Consider the following 24,518-nt stretch of genomic DNA (forward strand, 5'->3'; position numbering starts at 1 on the left):
ATGGGCGGAGGGACGGACGTCACTCTTTTATCTACGATCCCCCGCTCATTGCGCATAGTTGCTGTCATAGCAACCACAGACTCCGTACCGGAAGTACCCCGGGGCCCGCTACACAGAGGAAGCTAGTAATGACCTCGGAGCAGGAACGGCATCATTGAGTATGCACCGGAACAAAAACACAGGCAAATTATCCTATATTGCCCATTAATGTTCAAGAGCAGAGACATCAATAATGGACAAATATTGCAAACAAGTAAACATTTTTGGGAAAGAATACCCATAACATAAGCCTGACCGGCTATATATACATGAGGGGATCATGACATGTCACCCGCAGCCCCTGTATACAATTGCTCGACCTGGATAAAATATACATCTCTAAAAACAAAACAAAATAGACAATTGCTGGATTCACTAGAAACATATGTTAAAAACTTGCATTAAAAACATATGTTAAAAACATATGTTAAGAATCATTTTCATAAATAGTATATTTAAAAGGTCAAAAACATACAGTATTCATAAAATTGATACTAATAAAATCAATACCAATAAAATCCATACCGTAATAAAAAAGGGGGGTAAAAAACAAAGGAAACTACCGCTCTGAGATAAAACAGTTAAGGTCGAAGTCCACATTGAGACCTCTGGGGACCCCAACCTTAGTCTCAAAGATCCAATATGATTCTCGTTTAATTATTTGACGTGTAAAATTACCCCCCCTCCAGTGTTTTTTGACCTTCTCGATCCCCCAAAATTTTAACTCTTTGGGGTCTTTGTTATGGAATTGTTTAAAATGCTGAACTACATGATGGGCTTTCATGCCCTTTCTTATGCTGCTCATGTGTTCACCGATCCGTACCTGTAGCGCCCTGGTGGTCCTGCCCACATACTGGAGCCCACATTTGCACTCCAGCATGTAGACCACCCCAGTTGTCGCACAGGTAATGAGATCTTTAATTTTGTAAGATGCGCCCGTGGTATGGGCTACAAATTCCTTTCTCTTTTTCATATTAGACTTCGAAGTTTTACAAGCCACACATCTTCCACAGGCATGGAAACCTGATAGGAAAGAGAACAGTCTATCTTCACCCAGCTTGGGAGGATCAATTACCCCTGGTGCTAGGAGGCTTCTCACTGTGGGGGCTTTTTTATATATGAAAACAGGTTTGGTGGGTAAAGTAGGGCCTAAGATCTTGTCCTGCTGGAGTATCGGCCAATGTTTCCTAATAATTTTCTCAACTTTCTTATATTGAGAATTATACTCCATTACAATCCTACACCCACCATTATCATAAGGTGCTGTCTGTGCCTTGTTGGTCAATAAACTGGACCTCTCCATATTTTTCACTTCAAGGATATCACTCTCCAATTTTGTGGTGTCATAACCCTTTTCCTCAAATCGTTTTTTTAAAACGTGTGATTGTGCCTCATATTCTTCGACTAGTGTGCAGTTCCTTCTTAGATGCACAAACTGCCCCTTTGGTATATTACACAACCAATTCTTGTGATGGCAGCTGTCTAGCCGGATATACGAGTTTCGATCTGTTAATTTAAAGTGCGTGTGCGTTTTAAAGCAATCTTTGTCTTTGGTGATCACAAGATCAAGGAAAACAATCTCATTATCACTCACAGTCCATGTGAGGACAATGTTTTTATCGTTGTTGTTCATCTTAGCCATAAACTTGTCCAAAGTTTCTCTTGTGCCATCCCAGATGAGCAGCACATCATCAATATATCGTTTGTAGCACAGAAGCTCTGGCGGACGCTCTTTAAAGATAACTTCTTCCTCCCAGTGGGTCATAAAAAGATTGGCCACACTGGGAGCAAAGCGTGCGCCCATCGCCACACCTCTTGTTTGCAAATAATATTGTTTATCGAACCAGAAATAGTTCTTAGATAAACAAAAAAACAAGCTACTCAAAAGGAAGCTACGTTTCTTTATTGGAAGATCTGATTGTTTAAAAGCCCATTTCACTGCATTCTGGGCTTCTTCATGATTGATGATGGTATAAAGAGAACCCACGTCAGCTGTCACCAGCAATAACGTGAGATTACATGGTAGATCCTGCAGGGTTTGAATCACATGCTTAGTATCCTTCAAATAAGCCTGTGTGGAAACGACAAGTGGTTGAAGATGCAAGTCAATGTACTGACCCAGTCTCGATGAGACTGAGTCAATACCATTGACAATGGGTCTACCCGGAGGGGCCTCACTGTTCTTGTGCATTTTTGGTAAGAAATACACAACTGGTGTACGACAGAACAGTGGGTCCAGATAGTGTGACTCCTTTTTGCTTAAAATGCCTCTCTCTCTTCCAGTTTTCACCAATTTTTGCAACTCTCCCTTAAATTTTAAAAGGGGGTCCCCTGTCAGGATTGTGTATGTCTCTTTATCTGACAAAAGCCGATTCATTTCTTCTTGGTAGTAACTTTTACTGAGTACCACCAATCCACCTCCCTTGTCAGCCGGTCTGATGACAATATCCTTATTGGCTTCCAAGGATTTGATGCTGGATCTAATTGACATAGGGTCAGTGTAAGGCTTAATCTTTAAATTCTCAAGATCACTACACACCAACTTTTTAAAAACGTCTAAAAACGTATTATCTTTAATAACGGGATTAAAAACAGATTTGTTTTTTAACTTGGTATGTGTATGAGATACTGGCATCTGCTCAGTACTCCCTACCAGATCTGAGTTCTGCAGAATAGGGTTTGAAAGATAGTGCTTCTTAATATTTAGGCTCCTTACAAATTTCTTAATTGCTACATAAGTTTGGAATTTATTCAGATTTCTCACTGGAGCAAATTTGAGGCCTTTATCTAACACCCTTATCTCATTAACATCTAAGGGGACTCCACTCAAGTTAAAAATACCCGTGCCTATCGGGATTTTTTTCTTTTTCCGGGGAACGGGCTGGCCGGTCCCGGACTCCGGTTCCGCCACCAGCCGTTCTCCTGTGCAACTTGGGGTATTGATTTTATTAGTATCAATTTTATGAAAACTGTATGTTTTTGACCTTTTAAATATACTATTTATGAAAATGATTCTTAACATATGTTTTTAACATATGTTTTTAACGCAAGTTTTTAACATATGTTTCTAGTGAATCCAGCAATTGTCTATTTTGTTTTGTTTTTAGAGATGTATATTTTATCCAGGTCGAGCAATTGTATACAGGGGCTGCGGGTGACATGTCAAGATCCCCTCGTGTATATATAGCCGGTCAGGCTTATGTTACGGGTATTCTTTCCCAAAAATGTTTACTTGTTTGCAATATTTGTCCATTATTGATGTCTCTGCTCTTGAACATTAATGGGCAATATAGGATAATTTGCCTGTGTTTTTGTTCCGGTGCATACTCAATGATGCCGTTCCTGCTCCGAGGTCATTACTAGCTTCCTCTGTGTAGCGGGCCTCGGGGTACTTCCGGTCCGGCGTCTGTGGTTGCTATGACAGCAACTATGCGCAATGAGCGGGGGATCGTAGATAAAAGAGTGACGTCCGTCCCTCCGCCCATACGCTGAAGAAGTCCCGCCCACGGACGATACGCGTGCGGAAGGGGGAGGAGATCTGTGACGTCACTCGCAGTCCCTGTCGGCAGAGCGCTGCTCTGACCGGAGATCTACTGTTCTTGTACTCGGCTTGTGTTTCTACTTAATTCAAGTAAGAGGCTGTCTGTTCATTACTAATAAACTTGTTGTTAAACGTAATGCACTATGATCTGCCTTTTTCATTCCTCATGGGGATTTACTGTGATTAACACCTGAGATGAAGGGATGTCCATTGAGATTGCTGTCCTGGTCGGGAGCTGTTTTCATTGCTGAGAGCGTGGTGTTTGAGGCTGTTTATTCACAGCCTTCAGGTGAGAGGCTGGCATCACTGTTGAAGGATCACACCGACTGAGAGCACGTTTGTCTGTGTTTTGTTGGAGCACTGAGCACTTTACATTGGAATCTCATCTTGGACTCACATGTCATTTATTTATGATATTTATTGTGTCATTCAAGGACTCTCGTTTTTTATCCATAGATCTGTTTTTACATTTTTAGCGCTGCACTTTTTTACTATTTGTCATAACTTCAGGTGTTAGACTGGCCAAGTCAAAGTCCAGACCTGAATCCAATCAAGAATCTGTGGAAAGAACTGAAAACTGCTGTTCACAAACGCTCTCCATCCAACCTCACTGAGCTCGAGCTGTTTTGCAAGGAGGAATGGGCAAAAATTTCAGTCTCTCCATGTGCAAAACTGATAGAGACATACCCCAAGTGACTTACAGCTGTAATCGCAGCAAAAGGTGGCACTACAAAGTATTAATTTAAGGGGGCTGAATAATTTTGCACGCCCGATTTTTCCGTTTTTTATTTGTTAAAAAAGTTTGAAATATCCAATAAATTTCGTTCCACTTCATGATTGTGTCCCACTTGCTGTTGATTCTTCACAAAAAATTACAGTTTTATATCTTTATGTTTGAAGCCTGAAATGTGGCAAAAGGTCGAAAAGCTCAAGGGGGCCAAATACTTTTGCAAGGCACTGTATTTTAAAACACCTACCTCGCAAGATCCTGCATTATTTAAAAGTATGTATTTAAAGTGGTTTGACCCACAGCACAGCACAGTCAAGATCCAACCAAAAATCGGAATTTGATGGAGTAGTACACTACTAGAGTTTTTCTGTTGTTGCTCTCAGGTTGCGCTTGAGTGTGTCAGATTGTCTTATTCAAAGATTTTTCACACCTGTTTATAGTGTGGTTGCTGTCAAAGTACAGTGCATTTTGATTTCAAGCCTGTATGTTACAGTAAGGAGATGTAGTAAAGAAGTAGTTTGTGGGCCAACCAGTGGTGTCGGGGGGGGGGGGGGCTGACCTTGGCTATGGCCCGAGTGGGCCCCAGAAAAGCCTTGGGTCTCCTATTACTAAATTATTAGCCCCAAGTCCCTGGGGTTAGCCGGGAACTTGGCGATTGGCCGCCTGCAATGGGCGGGTGCACGTCGGGCTGCCTCTGAAAGGAAAGGGGGGCGAGCACCACCAGTTTACACAAAGCGGGAATCTCCCGCTTACCTGGCGTGGCCGAGTCTTATGCAAATTTCCGCCTCCTGGACCTGCTCCTATGATGGACGTTACACTGGTCCAATGCCAGAGCGGGTCCAGGAGGTGGGACTTAGTGTGACAATGGCCGCATGGCACCAGGTGAGTGGGAGATCCCAACTCTGTTTAAAAAGGCGGCTCTCCTCTCCCCATGCACTGGCACGGGTGAGTTGATAGGCACTGGCAAGGCTGCGCTGATGGGCACGGGAAAGGCTGCGCTGATGGGAACATTGAGGCTGAGCTGATGGGCACTGTCTGATCAGGCTGCATTGATGGGCACCGGTGAGGCTGCATTGATGGGCATAGGTGAGGCTGAGCTGATGGGCACTGGTGACGTGGTATTGATGGACACCGGTGAGGCTAAGCTGATGGACACTGATCAGGCTGCATTGATGGGCACTGATGAGGCTGCATTAATGGGCACTGGTGAGGCTGCATTGGTGAGGTTGAGCTGATGGGCACTGATGATGCTGCATTGGGGAGCATTGGTGAGGCTGGGCTTGTGGGCACTCGTGAGGCTGCATTGATCAGCAATGATCAGGTTGCATTGATGGTCGCTGATCGATCAGGCTGCATTGATGGGCACTGATGACACTGCATTGATGGGCAATGATGAGACTGCATTGATGGGCTCTGATAAGGCTGCATTTATGGGCAATGGTGAGGCTTCATTAATGGGCACTAGTGAGGCTGAGCTGAGGAGGCTGCATCGATGGGCACTGATTAGGCTGAGTTTATGGGCACTGATGACGCTGCATTGATGGGCACTGGTGAGACTAAGCTAATTGGCACTGATAAGGCTGCATTGATGGGCAGAGGTAAGGCTGCACTGATGGGCACTGATGACGCTGCATTGATGGGCACTGGTGAGGCTGCATTGATGGGCATTTGTGAGGGTGAGCTGATGGGTACTGATGAGGCTTCATTGATGGGCAATGGTGAGGCTGAGCTCATGGGCACTGGTAAAGCTGCATTGATGGGCATTGGTGAGGCTGCATTGGTGAGGCTGCATTGATGGGCACTGGTGAGGCTGCATTGATGGGCATTAGTGAAGCTGTACTGATGGGCATTGGTGAGGCTGCATTGATGGGAACTGGTGAGGCTGCTTTGATGGGCACTGGTGAGGCTGCATTGATGGGCATTGGTGAGGCTGCATTGAAGGGCATTGGTGAGGCTGCATTGAAGGGCATTGGTGAGGCTGCATTGATGGGCACTGATCAGGCTGCATTGATGGGCACTGGTGAGGCTGCATTGATGGGCACTGCTGAGGCTGCATTGATAGGCATTGGTGAGGCTGAGCTGATGGGCACTGATGAGGCTGAGCTGATGGGCACTGATGAGGCTGCAATGATGGGCATTGGTCATTGTACTTGGTGGGTAATTAAGCAGGGGGGCATTGGGCAGAGCTTGTTTTAAAATGTGGGAGGGGTTATCAAATTTACCTTTTGGCTGAAGCCCCTGTTTTTTCCCACCTAGCAACACTCCTGGGGCCAACAATTGTTCTACAGTACTTCTTCTAAGCCATTATTTGAATTTCAGAGCATCCCTGGTTTTACTTTGGTTAGATTTGTATAGAAAGCCACAGCTCCTACAGCCTAGTGAGTTGTTCTACAAATAATGTAATACTAATACGGATACATAATACCTGTCTCTGGCAAACAGTGTTTGAACACTTGCACCTCTGTATTTGCAATCAGTGCTATGGCATCTAATTTACCGCTTATGCAAGTGAGGTAAGTGGAACGTACATGTGCTTTGGGTATATCAGGAAGTGTACTCTTTGATCACCGTATTTAAGGGACGCCTCCAAATATCCCAGGCACACTGCCATATGTAAATTGATTATATGCTCATTTCACAAGGCTTCAGCAACTGGATAAGAATCTTTTTTTGGAGCTACAGTATATAACTAATTTTAATTCCCATTGGAATCAGCAGAAAAATGACTGCCACTCTTGAAATCAGGACCATTATCCTGATTGATTAGCTTTATGAATTGAACCTATTGTAACAGTTGTTTGAGAATAGAATTTAACTACAACTGTTATTTGATTCTACAGCGGTGTTTTTATTGTGCATAATTTTATAGCAAAAACAAGGATGCCTCGGCACCCTTGACTAACTCAGATGGCACCCTGGTTACATAGTTACATAGTAGTTGAGGTTGAAAAAAGACAACAGTCCATCCAGTTTAACCTGTGTGGTATGTGTCGATGTATTAATTTCCCATACCCCCGAATGATTTGTTCTTGGAGATGTATGTCCAAGAGTCTTTTAAAAGTGACCATACTCCCCGTACTTACCACCAATTGTGGAAGAGAGTTTCACACTCGTATAGCCCTTACTGTAAAATACCCCTTACGTAGCCTAAGGTTAATTCGCTTCTCCTTTAATCGCATTGTATGGCATTGTGTCCTCTTACACTCCTTGAGACTGAATAGTTTTTTTCTATGCTGAGATCACCATTGAGGTATTTGTAAATCGCTATCATGTCACCTCTCAGGCGTCTCTTCTCTAGGGAGAATAAATCCAGTGCTTGTCAACGCTCCTCATAATTTAGGTCATCCAATCCCCTAATTAGCTTAGTTGCCCTTCTTTGGACTCTTTCCAGTTCCAACACATCCTTTCTGAGGATTGGAGACTAGAACTGGACAGAATACTCCAGATGTGGTCCGACCAGAGTTTTATAAAGTGGTAGGATTATAGTTTTTTCTCTGGAATACATCCCCTTCCTTATGCATGCTAATATTCTTGCCGGCTTTGGAAGCTGCAGCTTGACATTGCATGCTATTGCTTAGCCTATCTTCTACTAAAACTCCCAGGTCTTTCTCCATTCTTGATTACCCCAGAGGTTCCCCCCCTAACATGTATTTTGCGTTTGTTTTTATTCCCTAAGTGCAATACCTTACACTTCTCCACAATAAACCTCATTTGCCACGTAGTTGCCCACTCTGTTATTTTGTTCAGGTCATTCTGTAAGATTTCTGCATCATGATGTGAAGTTATTGCCCTGCTTAATTTTGTGTCATCTGCAAAAACTAATATTGAGCTAGCGATCCCGTCCTCAATGTTATTCATGAATAAATTGAACAATATTGGTCCCAGGACTAATTCTTGGGGGACCCCACTTACCACTCCTGACCAGTCTGAGTATGCGTTATTTATTACCACCCTTTGAACATGCCCCTTTAACCAGTTAAGAAAGGTTGCTCTAGCACTGCAATTTGTTGGCAGTTATTGGCTGGGGCCGCTTCTTAAATTGTAAAATTGTATGTGTTTAACCACTTGCCTACAGTGCACTTTCACCCCCTTCCTGCCCAGACTGATTTTCTGCTTTCAGCGCTCTCACACTTTGAATGACAATTACTCAGTCATGCAACACTGTACCCAAAAAAAATGTGTGTCCTTTTTTTCACATAAATAGAGCTTTCTTTTGATGGTATTTAATCACTACTGGGTTTTTTATTTTTTGTGCTATGAATAAAAAAATTCTGAAAATATTGTGAAAAAAAACGCATTTTTCTTTGTTTCTGTCATAAAATTTTGCAAATTAGTAATTTTTCTTCACAAATTTTGGCCAAAATTTATAATGCTACTTATCTTTGGTAAAAATAACCCAAATAAGTATATATTATTTGGTCTTTGTGAAAGTTGTAGAGTCCACAAGCTATGGCGCTAATCATTGAAAATTGATCACACTTGATCACACCTGATGTACTGAAGGCCTATCTCATGTCTTGAGACACTAAAAAGTCAGGAAAGTACAAATACCCCCCAAATGACCCCTTTTTGGAAAGTAGACATTCCAAGGTATTTAATAGGGGCATGGTGAGTTTTTTGAAGTTGTAATTTTTTCCCACAATTCTTTGCAAAATGAAGATTTTTTTTTTTTTTTACAAATTGTCGTATAACAGGTTATTTCTCTCACACAGCATATGTATACTTGCAACTACACCCCAAAACACATTCTACTGAGTATGTCAATACCACGTGTGAGACTTTTTTACAGCCTAGCCACATACAGAGGCCTAACATCCAAGTAGCACCTTCAGGCATTCTAGGAGCATAAATTACACATATAATTTCCTGACAACCTATCACACTTTTGAGGGCCCTGGAGCACCAGGACAATGGAAACCCCCCAAAAATTACCCCATTTTGGAAAGCAAACAGCCAAACGTATAATCTTTGAGGCATAATGAGTCTTTTGAACATGTCATTTTTTTCCACAAGTTTTTGGAAAATGTGGAAAGAAAATGAAAAAATTTTTTTTACACAAAGTTGTCCATTTATGCAATATTTCTAACACATAGCAAAAATTGCACCCCAAAATACATTCTGCTACTCCTCCTGAGTATGTCGATACCACATGTGTGAGACTTTTTCACAGCCTGGCCACATACAGAGGCCCAACATCCAAGTAGCACCTTCAGGCATTCTAGGAGCATAAATTACACATATAATTTCCTGACAACCTATCGCACTTTTGAAAGCCCTGGAGCACCAGGACAATGGAAACCCCCATAAAATGACCCCATTTTGGAAAGCAAACACCCCAACGTATAATATTTGAGGCATAATGAGTCTTTTGAACATGTCATTTTTTTCCACAAGTTTTTGGAAAATGTGGAAAGAAAATAAAAATGCATTTTTTTACACAAAATTGTCCATTTATGCAATATTTCTAACACATAGCATTTATATAGCAAAAATTGCACCCCAAAATACATTCTTCTACTCCTCCTGAGTATGTCAATACCACACGTGTGAGACTTTTTCACAGCCACATACAGAGGCCCAACATCCAAGTAGCACTTTGCACAAAGTTGTCCATTTATCCAATTTAAGACTGGGCCTATTTTTGACACTTGGTGTTTACAAGCTAAAATCATTTTTTTTGCTAGAAAACTACTTAGAGCCCCCAAATATATATATATATATTTTTAGCAGAGACCCTATAGAAAAATTCACGTTTTTTAATTAAAAAATAAGAAAATAGTAAAGTTAGCGCAATTTATTTCCATAATGTTAAAAGATAATGTTACGCCGAGTAATTAGATACCCAACATGTCATGCTTCAAAATTGCACACGCTCGTGGAATGGCGCCAAACATTGGTACTTAAAAATCCCCATAGGCAACATTTTAAAAATTTCTACAGGTTACCAGCTTAGAGTTAGTGTGTACTACAGTAGCAGGGCAACAGATCAGTTCAAGCAGTAGGCAGAAGCATAGTCGGTAAAACAGGCCAGGGTCAGTTCATGTGCAAGCAATCCAAGCGGCAGGCAGAAGCGTAGTTGATAAAACATGCCAGGGTCAGTTCAGAGGAAAGCAATCCAAACAGTAGGAAGAAGCGTAATCGGTAAAACAGGCCAGGGTCAGTTCACGTGAAAGCAGTCCAAAAGGTAGGCAGAGGCATAGTGGAAAAACAGGCCAGGGTCAGTTTATGTGGAAGACAGTGGCATGGTTATATTAGGAAAATGGTCAGCACAGATGAAAACGGGGAAATTATTAAAATATGGGCTAGTAATTTATGGATGTATGATAATGTCTGAAGCATTCTTCAAAGCACAGGCCAGGTTAGGAGGGACAGTCCGGACAATGGTAGCTGGTATCTTTACGAAATCCCCTTTTGCTGCAAACACGGCATCTTTTTAGGCGTCTTCGGCCTGCTTCAGACGGTGGAATGTGGTCTGGGAAGTGCCGCTCATGAAGTCGGCTAACAGCGTCAGAGCGAAGGTTTTCTGGGGGGCGTCCTTGTTGGTAGATGAGGGTCGTGACAGTTTCTTCAATGAATTTTAGGAAGGAGATGGGGCTTTCAGTGGATTTGGCGTAGATAACATAAGCATTATAAAAGGCCAATTGAAATAAATAAATTGCAACTTTCTTGTAGCAGAAACGGGACTTCCTTGTTGTTAAGTAGGGCTGAAGCATTTGGTCATTAAAATACACCCCCCCCCCCCCCCCATGTAAAGATTGTAATCCTGGACGCACATTGGCTTTTGAATGGGACCTCTTCTTCTTCGAAACCTCAACTGTGGTGTCGTTGGCCATCTCAAGGCCAGCACTTGTTGTTTCTCAAAGCTGCTATTTCCCCCTTTCTCATTTTTCTATTCACCAAGGATTGTAGGAAGCCCTTCCTGTTCTTCTTGGTGGTTCCGCAGGCCAGGGTTTTTTCAAGGTAGAGATGTTTGAAAATGGGCAGGCTGGTATAATAGTTATCCAGGTATATGTGGTAACCTTTCCTCAGCAGTGGGTACGCCCGGTCTCTTCCTTTGTATATGCAGAACGCATACAGATATCCCGTGGCTCTTTCGCAGTTTATATAATTTGACCCCATATTTGGACCTTTTGCTACGAATATACGGTTTTATTCCTAGCCGGCCTGTAAAGTGTTGCAGGGACTCATCCACACATAAGTTTTGATCAGGGACGTAAAGTTCTGCAAAACTTTGGGGAAAAAAAATTATGAGGGGGCGAATTCTATATAACTTGTCAAAATTTGGATGATTTTGGGGGGGGGGGGGGAGCACTGGCTGTTGTCAAATGAAGGAAGCGCATAATAATTTCATACCTGGACATTAGGGAAGAATATATGGGCATATGGGGTGGGTGGACCAATAGGCATGGCCTTCATTTTTTTTTTTTGTAACCCCCATGTTTATCGTGAGGCCCAAAAACATTTTGAACTCTTTTGTTTGGTCCACGATGAATTGCAGAAAATTGTTGGGCAAAAATAAATGGAGAAAATCAATTAAAACAAAATTCTCAGTATTGGCCTGCACACCTGGCTGTGCGGTGAAAGGGGAAATACTTGCTGATCCTGAGTTGGAGGGCAGCCATCTTGGGTTGTCAAGAGCATCTGGGAGGTGGGTAGTGGCCCTGGCTCTTGAGGGATGTGACACTCCAATGCTGGTAGTAGGGGGATTTGAAATTGGGAGTGATACCACAGCGCTGGTGCTGGACCTGGGCATTCGCTCCTGAGGTGTATCGCTGGTGGCAGTGCTGGTACTGGGCCTGGGCATAGGATCCTGGGGTGTACTGCTGGTGGCAGTGCTGGTACTGGGCCTGGGCATAGGATCCTGGGGTGTATCCCTTGTGGCTGCCTGGTTTCCAGAGCGCCGTGCCCTTTTAGGAGGGATCCATTCTTCCTCCGAGTCCATTCTCGATCCGCTACTATTAGCAATTTCAAATTCCGAATTGGATTTGGAATTGGATTCGGATACTGATGAGAGCTCCCCGGTGCTCTCATCAGTCATGGAGAGGACCTGAAGGGCCTCCTCACTGCTGTACATCCTTTTTGACATGCTGGCTGTGATGGGCTGTGCGACTGGTGACGGTTGACTGCAGAAGATCACTGATGGGTGGCAGGTGACTGATAGGTGGCAGGTGACAGTCACTGATGGGGTGACAGATGACAATGACTGATGGGGTGACAGATGACGATGACTGATGGGGTGACAGCTGACGACTGATGGGGTGAAAGGTGACGATGACTGATGGGGTGACTGATGGGGTGACAGGTGACGATGATTGATGGGGTGACTGGTGACGATCACTGATGGGGTGACAAGTGACGATGATTGATGGGGTGACAGATGACGATGACTGATGGGGTGACAGATGACGATGTCTGATGGGGTGACAGGTGAAGGGCAATGGTCACCGATGGATGACAGGTGCACCGCTGGCGGTACTGATGGCAGTCTCTGGTGACAGGTGCACTTTATGGGTGGCAATTTCTAGGCACTGATGAGGTGACTGTTGGGTGACAGGTGCTATTGGGGGGGGGGGGGGCTGAGGACTGTATGGGGACATTTATTGCTGTGCTTTTACACTGACAGGTACACAGATCAGTAACTCACTGTTTCTGACTCTTCTCTCCTCACACTGGAAACGGTTTGTGAGGGGAGAAGAGCTAGTAACAGTGAGTTACTGCTCTTGTGTTTACATTTGTGAACGGCTGTGAATGTCAGTGACTAGCTGTGTTCCTTGGGAACACAGGGCCACCGACATGACCGTACAGCGCGCTCCCGATTGCGCATGCGCGGTCTTCTTCTGGACTGTACTATTGTGATCGGCTGTGTGATTCGATCACAGCCGATCACGTGGGAAACAGCCATGCCCATTGGCTGTTTCCCCCCTGCCGGTGACACGCTGTGTCTCGGGGATATGCCGCCACCGACAGTGCAGTGCAGTACAGATCGCTCGCCTGCCCTGCCTGAATGGGCCGCCGTCATATGACGTCGGCCCAGAACAATGGCCGCACCGCTCTGCCGTCATTTGACGGTGGGCGGGCGGCAAGTGGTTAAGTGGCTTGTTAATAAAAATTATTTTATGTGTAATACACAATTTATGGGCTATGCATAAAAATTATTTATGCATAATAATTTTCCCAGCTCTCAAGAAACCACACCCACGTTTGTCTCCCAACTTTTTTTTATTGTTGGCAGTATGTAAAATGAAGCCTACCACATTAAAAAGTAACTTTGTCTAGTAAGGTACAACAGCGCTGTGATATACACTATATTACCAAAAGTATTGGCAAGCCTGCCTTTAAACGCACATGAACTTCAATTGAATCCCAGTCTTAGTCCATAGGGTTCAATATTGAGTTGGCCCTCCCTTTGCAGCTATAACTCTTCTTGGAAGGCTGTCCATAAGGTTTCTATGGGTGGAGTTTGGGGTGGAAGAACTTGGCTGGCCTGAACGGAGTCCTGACCTCAACCCAATAGAACACCTTTGGGATGAAATAGAGCGGAGACTGCGAGCCAGGCCTTCTTGTCTACATCAGTGCCTGACCTCACAAATGTGCATCTGGAAGAATGGTCAAACATTCCCATAGACACACTCCTAAACCTTGTGGACAGCCTTTCCAGAAGTGTTGAAGCTGTTATAGCTAAAAAGGGTGGGGCAACTCAATATTGAACCCTACAGATTAGGACTGGGATGTCATTAAAGTTTATGTGCGTGTAAAAGCAGGCATCTCAATACTTTTGGTAATATAGTGTATCTTTTCCCCACATCATTGCAGTATATATGCCAGCTAGGCAAAGTTGGGAATGCCATTGGAACAGCTATGATATCTGCATTTGAAGCCTGTAATCCCAAATTATTATTTAGTTAGGAGGGGGATACAGATTTTTGTTTGGAACTGTAGTGCCACTTTAAGGCACCAGAAATTCAGTGAGTATGAGTTGCTGAGTTATAAATCTCATCCTGTGTATAATACAGTGTTAACCAGGTAAGGATTTGATTTTAACAGAAGCACTACATAGGACTCTGCATATTAGACTAAACACCAGACAAGGATCAGTATATTGCATAGGGATCAGCTGTGGCTTAGTAGTTTGCACTTGTGATGATCATGTATTTATGTGTTATGGGCTATTTTTTAAGCATGTATTAGGAAGACAATACTTTATTGGAGTAGCTCAAAAAGTCACTCTTCGCTTGTCTCAGATGCCGCACAGTGAGAATAAAAAGTTTATGTGGGCAGCTGGAGATATTCTATAAATGAGATGGGTCTGACTGAGTTTGTAAAATGCCATTAATGAGAACACCGGTGACATGTTAACAGTTTTAAACATGTTTTTCTTTTCCCTTTTCTTTTTCTTTTTAGAGCCCCATATGGAAAGGCCGTTGACATGTGGTCCGTGGGTTGTATCCTTGGAGAGCTAAGTGATGGCCAGCCTCTCTTTCCTGGAGAAAGTGAAATTGATCAGCTTTTCACAATTCAGAAAGTATTAGGACCTCTTCCACCAGAGCAGATGAAGCTGTTTTACAGCAACCCCCGGTTTCATGGAATGCGGGTGAGTGTAGTAAGCAATATGCGCAGATGTCCTAGAATGGAAAATATGCAGATGATCATTAATATTTTGTGTGACATTTACAGAAAGCTTTCCCCACCAGTCATTTTTTTTATTACATTAAAGATTACTTAAACTCTCTTTGTTCCACAAATAATTATTTTTTTATATGTACTTCTCTGAGCCTCTTTCACAGATAAAGTTATATAACACAAACTGTCATCAAAATTTTTATGTAGTGGGTGGGAATAAAACCAACCGGCATTCATTCTTTTATTAATAATAGAAGAAGAGAAAGTGATGCAAAACTCAAGGTGCACACAAATTATCTTTCAGAGAATTGGGTTGTAGGAGAAATATATCACAATTATAATTATCACAAGTTAAAGACAATCATGTCTTATTTTTATCAGATTGCATACCTAAATACTTGAGGTTTATACCCCAATACTGTTTTCAGTCTCAATTGTGGCACATTTTGGCATGGCAGTGATATATATATATAAATCCTATCCTTTGGAAAATCAAAATACTGAATTTATGCCTTTTAAAGCGGAAGTGCAGCCTAATACCTTACATTCTCCCCTGCAGTCATTAATGTGAGCCTTATGTGTCAAAATGAAAAAAATGAATGAAAAAACAGCTTTTCTACCTTAATTTTGCAGTTTTCAGTGCTGTCACATGACTTCAATCTCTCTTTCTGCTGAGTCCAAGAGCAGCAAGTGGGTGTGGTTACTAAAAGACCGTGACATCACTTCCAGGGAGGGACACTGTTCCTGTGTAGTTAGTGAGCGTATACAGAATGGGAGGAGCGGATCATAGGTTCCCGCCCACAGCTTTAGCAAATTCAGATAAAGGGAGATAGTGTTGTCGGTGAAGAACAGGAAGAAGCTGTTTGTCTAGTTTAGATCAGACTTTCTAAGCTACACAAGCAGCTAGCCAGAAAATGAATAATATCAAAGATATTTAACATACTATTAGTAGGAAAAATTTAATTTTTGAGTCCAGTTTCCCTTTAAAAAGCATTTAAAAGATTTATTACTGTCATGGTCCAAGATGGGACCATTATATGTGTAAAAATCTACGCTAGGTCATAAGGAATTATTCAGCTTGCTTTAAACTGTGATACCAGTTTATATTCTAAATAAGCAAAAAAAAAAAGCAGCACTATCAATATTAAGTGCATATAATCCTAACAAATGTCTGTTGTAAAGATGGGACCATTGTTTGATTTTGAATTCCCAAGAGGTACCCAGCAATTAGATTTTTTTTTTATTGTTTCCATGTTATCTCCTGCTAGTATAGACTGTGTGAAAACAGCAGAATGTACAGCGTGATATAATTTCTCCAGTGTTTATTCATTTGTGTGGCTAAATGTAAGGGGCAGGAATTATTGGTGGGGGAGTGGTATTTAACACCATAAACAAGAACACTTTTGGTTGGCAGCTCTGCATTTAAAGTACAGTCAGGTCAGCCAGGAATACATTGCATGAGCTTTCATTGTTAATCAGTTTTACTGCGGCACTCGTGTCACATGGAGGGACACTCAATTCTCAGGCCCTCTTTTACTAACTCCCCTAATGCTATATTTGACCCCAATACTAACTCTTCATAATATAAACTTAACCCCCACTTTGCATACTCACCTCTTTTTGATTGGAGTTATTTGTGCCAAAGACTAACCCTTCCTGTACAGGAAGATATCCCTACAGAAAATACTGTTTTGACCAAGAAGGTTTCATGAAGCTTATCCAAGATGTTTAATCTACAGTGTGAATTTCTGTCTTCACATGCCAATGGTCGTAGGTTTTACATACACAAGCTTTTTCCTACTGCTGGCCACAAGGATAACAAGACCTTGATACCACATCCCATTATGTTTCCAAGTTAAATATGTGTGTTACTGTATTTTCTAAACCTGCCCTTTTTTTGAAGATCTGGATATTTTCCCTCCTTTGCTTACACACCTCACCAGAACACAGTTTCTCCATTTCCTTGCCTTCAAAACCTATTATTTCAGGATGAGCTGTAACTTGCATGTTATGACACACTACTCTGGAAAAATCTTACCTGTCCCTATTGTACAATAAGACTACATCAAGATAGTTTTAATAGGGGTACACAATGATATATTTGGTTTATAGTAAAAAGTTAGATCCATTACAGAATATGAAATTACAAACGTTCAATTGCAATTAACTGTTTCTGTAGGTAAATTGATGTAGCTGCTAGTCAATAACTTTATAATAAGCACAAAATGACCACAGGAGTGAATGAACAGTTGAGTGGTAAGGTGCTAACCTGATAGGGGCTGACTACCTTACACAGCCTCACCTGATAACATAAAGGGTAGGCTTTGGTCTTCTAGTGATTTTTCCAGTGCCACACACAGTTTTAAGCGGTCTGGGCAGAACATTGTTCTTTACTTTGAAACTTATAGCATGAAAGTGGGACTCGGCACTCCTTTTCGCTGTGGGTGATTGGATGACCTATGTTATTTAGAACTTAAACATAGAGCTTACCTTCTACTTTCACAGAATAACATTATACAAATTGTAAACAGTATGATCTGAATGGCTAAATACACCTGGTGTGGTCTCCATGCATTTCTTCTCTTACTCTCCTGAGTGACTCTCATGCCCAGTAGGTTAGATATCAGAGGGGAGAACTCATTCTCCTCAGCCCTCAAAACTGTTCGACAACTCTTATGACCAAAGCTTTCATATAATATTGGAGTGTACACTCAAAAACTCTTGTTACACTATGTTACCTATCTCTTACTGATGGTTACGATGAAATTGTCATTTTACGTGAAAGTAGATCTAACGGGAAATGCAATATAAAAAATGACAACAGTTTCCTGGCAGTGTTTACCTTTAAAATGGCTTGAGTCTAATTCAAGAAAACCTTGCAACAGATTCATAAAGCTTTCTGACATGTGTGCCAGAGTCAGTTACTTCTTATTAGGGCCACTTTTAGTCATTATGACTGCGACAGATTCAAAGGAATTACTGTAACCGATGATTCATCCTTGACCAAAAGCTGGCCATGGATGGATGGATGGAAATTTGGCTGGTTCAACAGGGACTGGATGATTTTTGGTCCATCAGTGGACATTCCCACTAGAGAGAAGCCAATCTAACAGTCAAGCAAAAAATTGGGGGAGCAAACCCTGAACATGTATATCTAAAGCCGGTGCAGCTATGGACCAAGCAATCTAACAGTCGGCTTCTTTCCATTGGGAATGTTGGAAAATTTTAATCTTATTTGCACTGCAGGCATGTAGCTGCAGCACCAGTTAGTGTATTCTGACAGCAGAGGAGTACAGCGGTCAGAATACATAGGCACAGTGGGGGGGGGGTTCTTCAATCTGGGAAACCAAGAAAAAAGAAGTTGCATATGATGGCTCAAACACTGGTATGATGTAGATAAAAAATTGGTACTTTATTGAAACACGGTAAACAGGTTAATGTAAATTACTGAAGCAATACAATTCCAGAGATACAAATTGCTCATGGACCCTGGATAAAAACGGTGAAAAATGGTCCTGCCTCTAGTGTGACGCTGGTGTCATCGCAAAAGCTCCACCCACCACCCAACCAAGGCCACAGCCACCTGAACAGCCCACCACCCCAGCCCCTTTGCACAAATCCAAATCCAAGGACCAATGGAAGCTGTAAAAAGTCCCAATCAAGGATCTTGATAGAAGGCTCGTGGGAAAATGGAGGCCATCAGGGATATGCAGGGTAAGTCCAGGAGCTGGGAACAAAGCTGTATACAGATGGAGTGAAGCTTCAATGGGCTTGATATAAACTCCTGGGGCTGATGTCCCACCTGATGTGATCAATAAGGGGCTTATTTTCTCCAAAACAACTGACTCTGGTATTTAGAGGCACAGTTCTCAAAATGAAATCCTTTATTGGCACCTAATTCGGTCAAAGTGAACAAACCAGTGGCAAAGCAAGCAATGCAAGATAGTAAAGCAGTATGATATGTAGCAAGCAAGCATAGGACAAAGCGGTATGTAAGCCTCCTCTGCTCAGATCATCCCTGGGTCACTTGTATAGGGGTGCAGAATTCCACCTCAATGTATGGGCAATGTACTGTGTCCACAAGGAGTATTTGGTATAAGAGCGGATGGCCCAATATACATATGCTTAGTGCAGATTGTCCCTCCGGACCCAGGTGGAAGACAGGGAAGAGGCTTACCAAGCAATTGCAGGCAAAATGAAGCAGAGTGCTGCAGTAGATTCAGGCAAGCACATGGATCAGCCAACTGGTAGCAATATATCACTTAGAGATCGGAACTCACGTGCCAAGCTTGTGGAAAGTCCATGGAGATCCGAGTAGTGCAGACCGAAGGTGCCCAATAACAATGTTGGAGGTTTGAAGGTTTGGAAGTGCCAACCAGGGGAGGAGGAGGAAGCCGTGATAATAACGCCGCTAGACCGGCTTCAGCTGTAAGGAACGCCGGCTGCGGCGTGAAGGTCCGGGTGGTGGGCGGAGCCAGAGGTGTGACCGCGTGTGACGTCAACGTGTTTCGCGTGACCCAGCACGCTTCTTCAGGACGTATCTGCACTGCAGGCATGTAGCTGCAGCACCAGTTAGTGTATTCTGACAGCAGAGGAGTACAGCTGTCAGAATACATAAGCACAGTGGGGGGGGGGGGGGTTCTTCAATCTCCCCGAATGTGTGGATGGGGGATTCCTTCATTTTTTTTTTTTTTTTTGAACAGCCCACTGACTAATTACAAAAACAAAAAAACAATCCATCTATGGCCAGCCTAATTCAGCTGCCGGCTGGGACACTCCCCACCTGACAGCTAAATGTAAACAAAGGAGTGGGATGCTGGTAATGCCCTTATCTAAAAATGACAAGCATCTTAGCAACCAATGCTGCTGTGCAGTGTGGTGGGGTTGGGTCTGCACTGAAAATGGAATGTGGACCCAAGGCTGCCCCTCGCTATGGAGATGATTTGCAAACGTATCCTAAGCTGTTCACTTTGCAAGTGAAGATGCATTTTATAAGAGAAGTTGCACATTACATAGAAATTTTCACCAGAGCTTAATGCATGTGGTGAAATTTCAGTCTGCAAAAATTATAATGTACAAGGCAATTAAAAAACAGCCTTTTTGTTTAAACCTGTATGGATGATGGCACATTTACTAAGCTCCCATGCAAAGTGCAACTTTCCTTGTAAAGTCTATTTGCCTTTAGTAAATCAACCCCTTTTTTCCACTGGGTCCCTCTGCTTTGCTTTGGTTAAACTTGGTTCCTCTCCATCACTTGTTTTAGGCCTGATCCCTCCAAGACAGACCATGGAATTCCTAATGTGTGTTCAGACTTGGTCCTAATTACTACCAGTTTGCATATCTGAAAACTGTAATTTGAATCTGTCGCAGCCATAGCAACCAAAAGTGGCTTTCTTGAATTTCCCCCATACAGTCTTTTAAATACCTACTTTTAATCAGGATGCAAGGACTGTGAATTCTATGAAATTATATTCCCAGGTCATGGCCACCAGGTTTAGTCAACTGCCAACGGTTAACATTGTAGCAGACAGGGAACACATCTATCACAAGGGTGAAGTCCTTAATAAATGGAAATGAGCAGGGAATGTTTTGGGTCTGTTGGTAACAAAGTGAATTCATAAATGATGCCCTATTCACATCTGGCGAGTTGCGCCATTTCTGTCCACAATCCCAAATCACCAGATGTGAACAGGCCTTAGACAATAGCTAAGGTAAACCGCAAACCAGAAGAAATTGAGTAATTCAGAAACAGGCTACATTATGGTTACTACATCATATTAAATAGGAAACCAGACGTGTCATAAATTCAACATTATTCTTTTTTTACACTAATAGTCTTCAGTTTACAAAGAAGTCATTTGCAAAATCGTTGTCCTGATTATTTTTCTGCTGTCTTTTGGTTGTAAATCAGACATGCCTTCAATGTGCATTTGCCTTATCACAAACAAGTTATTATGGACTATTAATTAACCCAGCTGTCTTCCAGCTTCCATTACTGATAACATGGACAACTAATTATTAAAACTGTTGGGTGCAACATTAAAAACAGTCTGTGAGGGCTGGAGTTCAAAGAATTATGATATAGGAATCAAAGGCATACATAATAAAGCAGAATGCTAAAGGCTAGAAAATAACTTTTTAGAAGCACGAAGGGTATTGAAAAATGTTCAAACGCTACTGATTATTGCTGTCCACACACATTACAATTTGATTGTATGGCCAACAATGAGATTTCTTATATTTCTCTTTTGACAGACTTGCTTTAACTTAATGTTTAACTGAAGAGAAAACTTCTGCTCTCAAAAAAGTAAAAGCAATTCTAAATGCATATACATTGTGCCCCAGTTAGGCCAATTATTCAAATTGTATGGTCTAAAAAAAGTCCCAAGATAATACCATTGATGAAAAAATGTGTAGTCTACGTGCAAAAGTTATAATACAATCACAATAATAATTATTAACTTGTCATAGGCAGGAGTTTTTATCTCAAACAAAAGGTGCAGGAACTCCCCCTCCCCAGGTCACACTGGTCTCTGCCTCTACCCCACCTCCTAGAACCTCCTAGAACCATCTCTTTACTCCACTCCTACCCATCTCCTAGCACCATCCCCCTATTTAGGGGTGATGCCCCTAAAATTTCACATGTTGATCTTAGATTAGTACCGTTGTCAGCTGAAAATGGGTCACAGGAGTGCAGAGCTAACTACAATCCTGTGATCCATAGAAGAAGCATAGCCAAAATAGCTTTGGTTATACTTTAACAACTGGGACTACTAACACTCACATTCACTTGGACAAAACTCAATATTAAAGTGTATGTATAGACAAAACTTTTTTTATTGGTTTTGGATACAGTAGGGAAGGGATAAATTATCTTTCCAATTTTTTTATTTTGTTTTTATTTTGTTTGTGCGCCATTGAGGAAATTCCCTTTTCTTGATGTCCCAAAGTTGCTGCAGAACTTTTTAGGAAATCACCCAAATTGGGGGAAATTTTCCTCTTACACAGTTGTCACTGGAAAAGATGTCCTCCCTTGAAGATTTCCCCTTGCCTCTTGTTCTAGAGACAGCTCCAAAATTGTGGAATTCCCCTTTCTTCTTCAGTGACAATGGTCACCAGCACAAATAGAAAGCGGTAATAACAACTTGACAAAAAGTATAATCCTAACCCACTCTGTGAAAAATAAAAAAATAAATTCTTTCTTCCTAGTGATACATTTCCATTTAATAAAACATTTATTTTGAAAAAAAAAATGTATTTAAAGAGGAACTCCGGGATAAGCTAATATTGTTTAAGTACAAGAGCCATGTGTATTCTTATTCAGATCTTAGTACGCTTTGTGTATTTCTACCAGATCTGTGCAGTAATCCAGAGTGAAGCTGGCGCGTCTTGTAAAAAAAAACAGTCATTGGTGCTCTCTCTCCTTGTGCAGGATGGCTGGTCTTGTCTCTGCACCCTCCTGTAGTTTTCTACAGGCAGTGGGTGGTCCTGATGGGCCCATCCCACACTCTGCTTTCTACACAGTCAATGTGCAGTACAGTCATGATGTCACTGCTACTTTTACAAGGCAAAAACTGAGCTTGCATGGGCATTTGGAGCACAAAATTGGATTCATATCCCTTATGGCTATTGAAGAATATATCCAGATGAAAGTATTTGTTCCAGAAGTTCATCTTGAAGCATAATAGATTGTAAATGTTTACATTACTGGCTTATTGGCTATGTCTGGTTATTTTATTTTCAGAGTGCATATAATAAGCTTATATATTGGAATAGCATATATGGGATGTATATTCTTTTTGCTTCTGCTCCTGTATGGCATGGCAATTGCTTTTTCTTTGACACCTGCATGTGATGAATAGAATTCAATTTAGACCACATGCATGTATTCCGTGTATAATATCAGATAACGGAGCAAAATTAATTTCTCTTACGTCCTCCGACAGTCGCCGCCTCTTCATATTCGTCACTAATGGGGGTTATTGACCTTTTGCTCCGTAGGAGTAGCTAGAGTAAATTTGGTCATAGACGGATTTAAATTCAGCAATGTTCAACTGGAACACGTCAAATTTTGATCAGTGTATGGCTGTTCCTGCACGACAGAAGTTGATCAAACGATGCTTTGTATGGAGGAATCTTTTTTTCATTCAGCCTATAGGGCCAAGATATTTTTTTGAGCCTAGGACAAATTTGTATCAGTCCCTACAGTAACAATTTGCTGAACAGTTGATGTCATGCTCGATATCGCATCTGAGAATCAATATTGTAATTAAAATGCATAAAATGGTTTTAGTAAAAGCAGAGCTTCAGACAAATAGATGCAATATATACTGTACATGTGACCTGTTTTTCCTGTAAAATGATGTGTGGTTTTGTTCTGCTTGACACATTTTATACCCAGAAATAACATCAATATTCCGACACTTTAGCTTTTTGTATCAGTCTTTTCATTGTACTGTAGTCAGATCAATTTTCTAAAAGCCTTTATGGATTTGCAGTTTGTTCTTTGACTAATTAAATAAACTATTTCATACAAAGGATAACTCTTGGCTGGTGCAGCTAGGCGCCAATCGAAATATATTTGACTATGTTAAAAATAGTAATGTATGTTGATGCTTCAGGAACATACGCTGGCTTTTACACAACATAATCTTGACTTTCAGCTACAGTACAAATTACTGTTTAATTTGCTTTCATGCCTTCCAGAATTCCCACAATTAGAGCTGTAGGGCTAACGTGTTGCTACCAGCTATTTTCAAGCGTGTTTGGGTTCTTGATGACCTCTACAAGTACCTTCAAGACAGATTAAGGGAGAATTTGTAATCCTTTGAATTGAGCCCAAAAATTTAATGATCAAAGAATAATAACTCACAGAGCATTAAACATTATCTAGCCTTGATCTGCAAAAAAAGTGCTCTGTATTTTTCAGAATAATGATCAATATGGATTTCTCTAAACCTTTTGAATGTTTGCTTTTCATGGCACTGTCTGCTATTGCTTTGTTTTTAAAATCTATTTTAATATTAAAACTAGAGGATATACAGTGACTTGAAAAATTACTCATATACCTTGAAATTTTCCACATTTTATCATGTTACAACCTAAAATGTAAATGTATTTTATTGGGATTTTATGTAATAGACCAATACAAAGTGGCACACAATTGTGAAGTGGAAGGAAAATGATAAATGGTTTTCAAAAGTTTTTACAAATATCTGAAAAGTGTGATGTGCATTTTTATTTAGGCCCCTGAGTCAATACTTTGTAGAACCACCTTTCACTGCAGTTACAGCTGCAACTCTTAGACATTTTTGCCCATTCTTCCTTGCAAAATAGCTTCAAGCTCTGTCAGATTAGATGGAGAGCGTCTGTGAACAGCAATTTTCAAGTCTAGTCGAAAATTCTCAATTCGAATTAGATCTGGACTTTAAATGGGCCACTCTAACACATGAATATGTAAACCATTCCATTGTAGCTCTGGTTGTATGTTTAGGGTCGTTGCCTTGCTGGAAGGGGAACTTCCACTCCAGTCACAAGTCTTTTTCAGACTCTTAACAGGTTTTCTTCTAAGATTGCCCTGTATTTGGC

The 24,518-nt window shown here is 41.6% G+C and overlaps 1 protein-coding gene across 4 annotated transcripts in view; it reads left to right on the plus strand.

Moving 5' to 3' along the window:
• The window catches only part of CDKL5 (cyclin dependent kinase like 5), a 543,213-nt gene that overhangs the window by 435,316 nt on the left and 83,379 nt on the right, over positions 1 to 24,518 (plus strand). For all 4 annotated transcript variants that reach the window (XM_082245786.1, XM_082245789.1, XM_082245787.1 and 1 more), the window contains exon 10: positions 14,712 to 14,901. In XM_082245786.1, the coding sequence (XP_082101912.1) occupies positions 14,712 to 14,901 (190 nt within the window). The remainder of the gene's footprint in view (positions 1 to 14,711; positions 14,902 to 24,518) is intronic.

Source organism: Pelophylax lessonae (genome assembly GCF_965119305.1).
Source record: "Pelophylax lessonae genome assembly, chromosome: 2".
Lineage (NCBI taxonomy): Eukaryota > Metazoa > Chordata > Amphibia > Anura > Ranidae > Pelophylax > Pelophylax lessonae.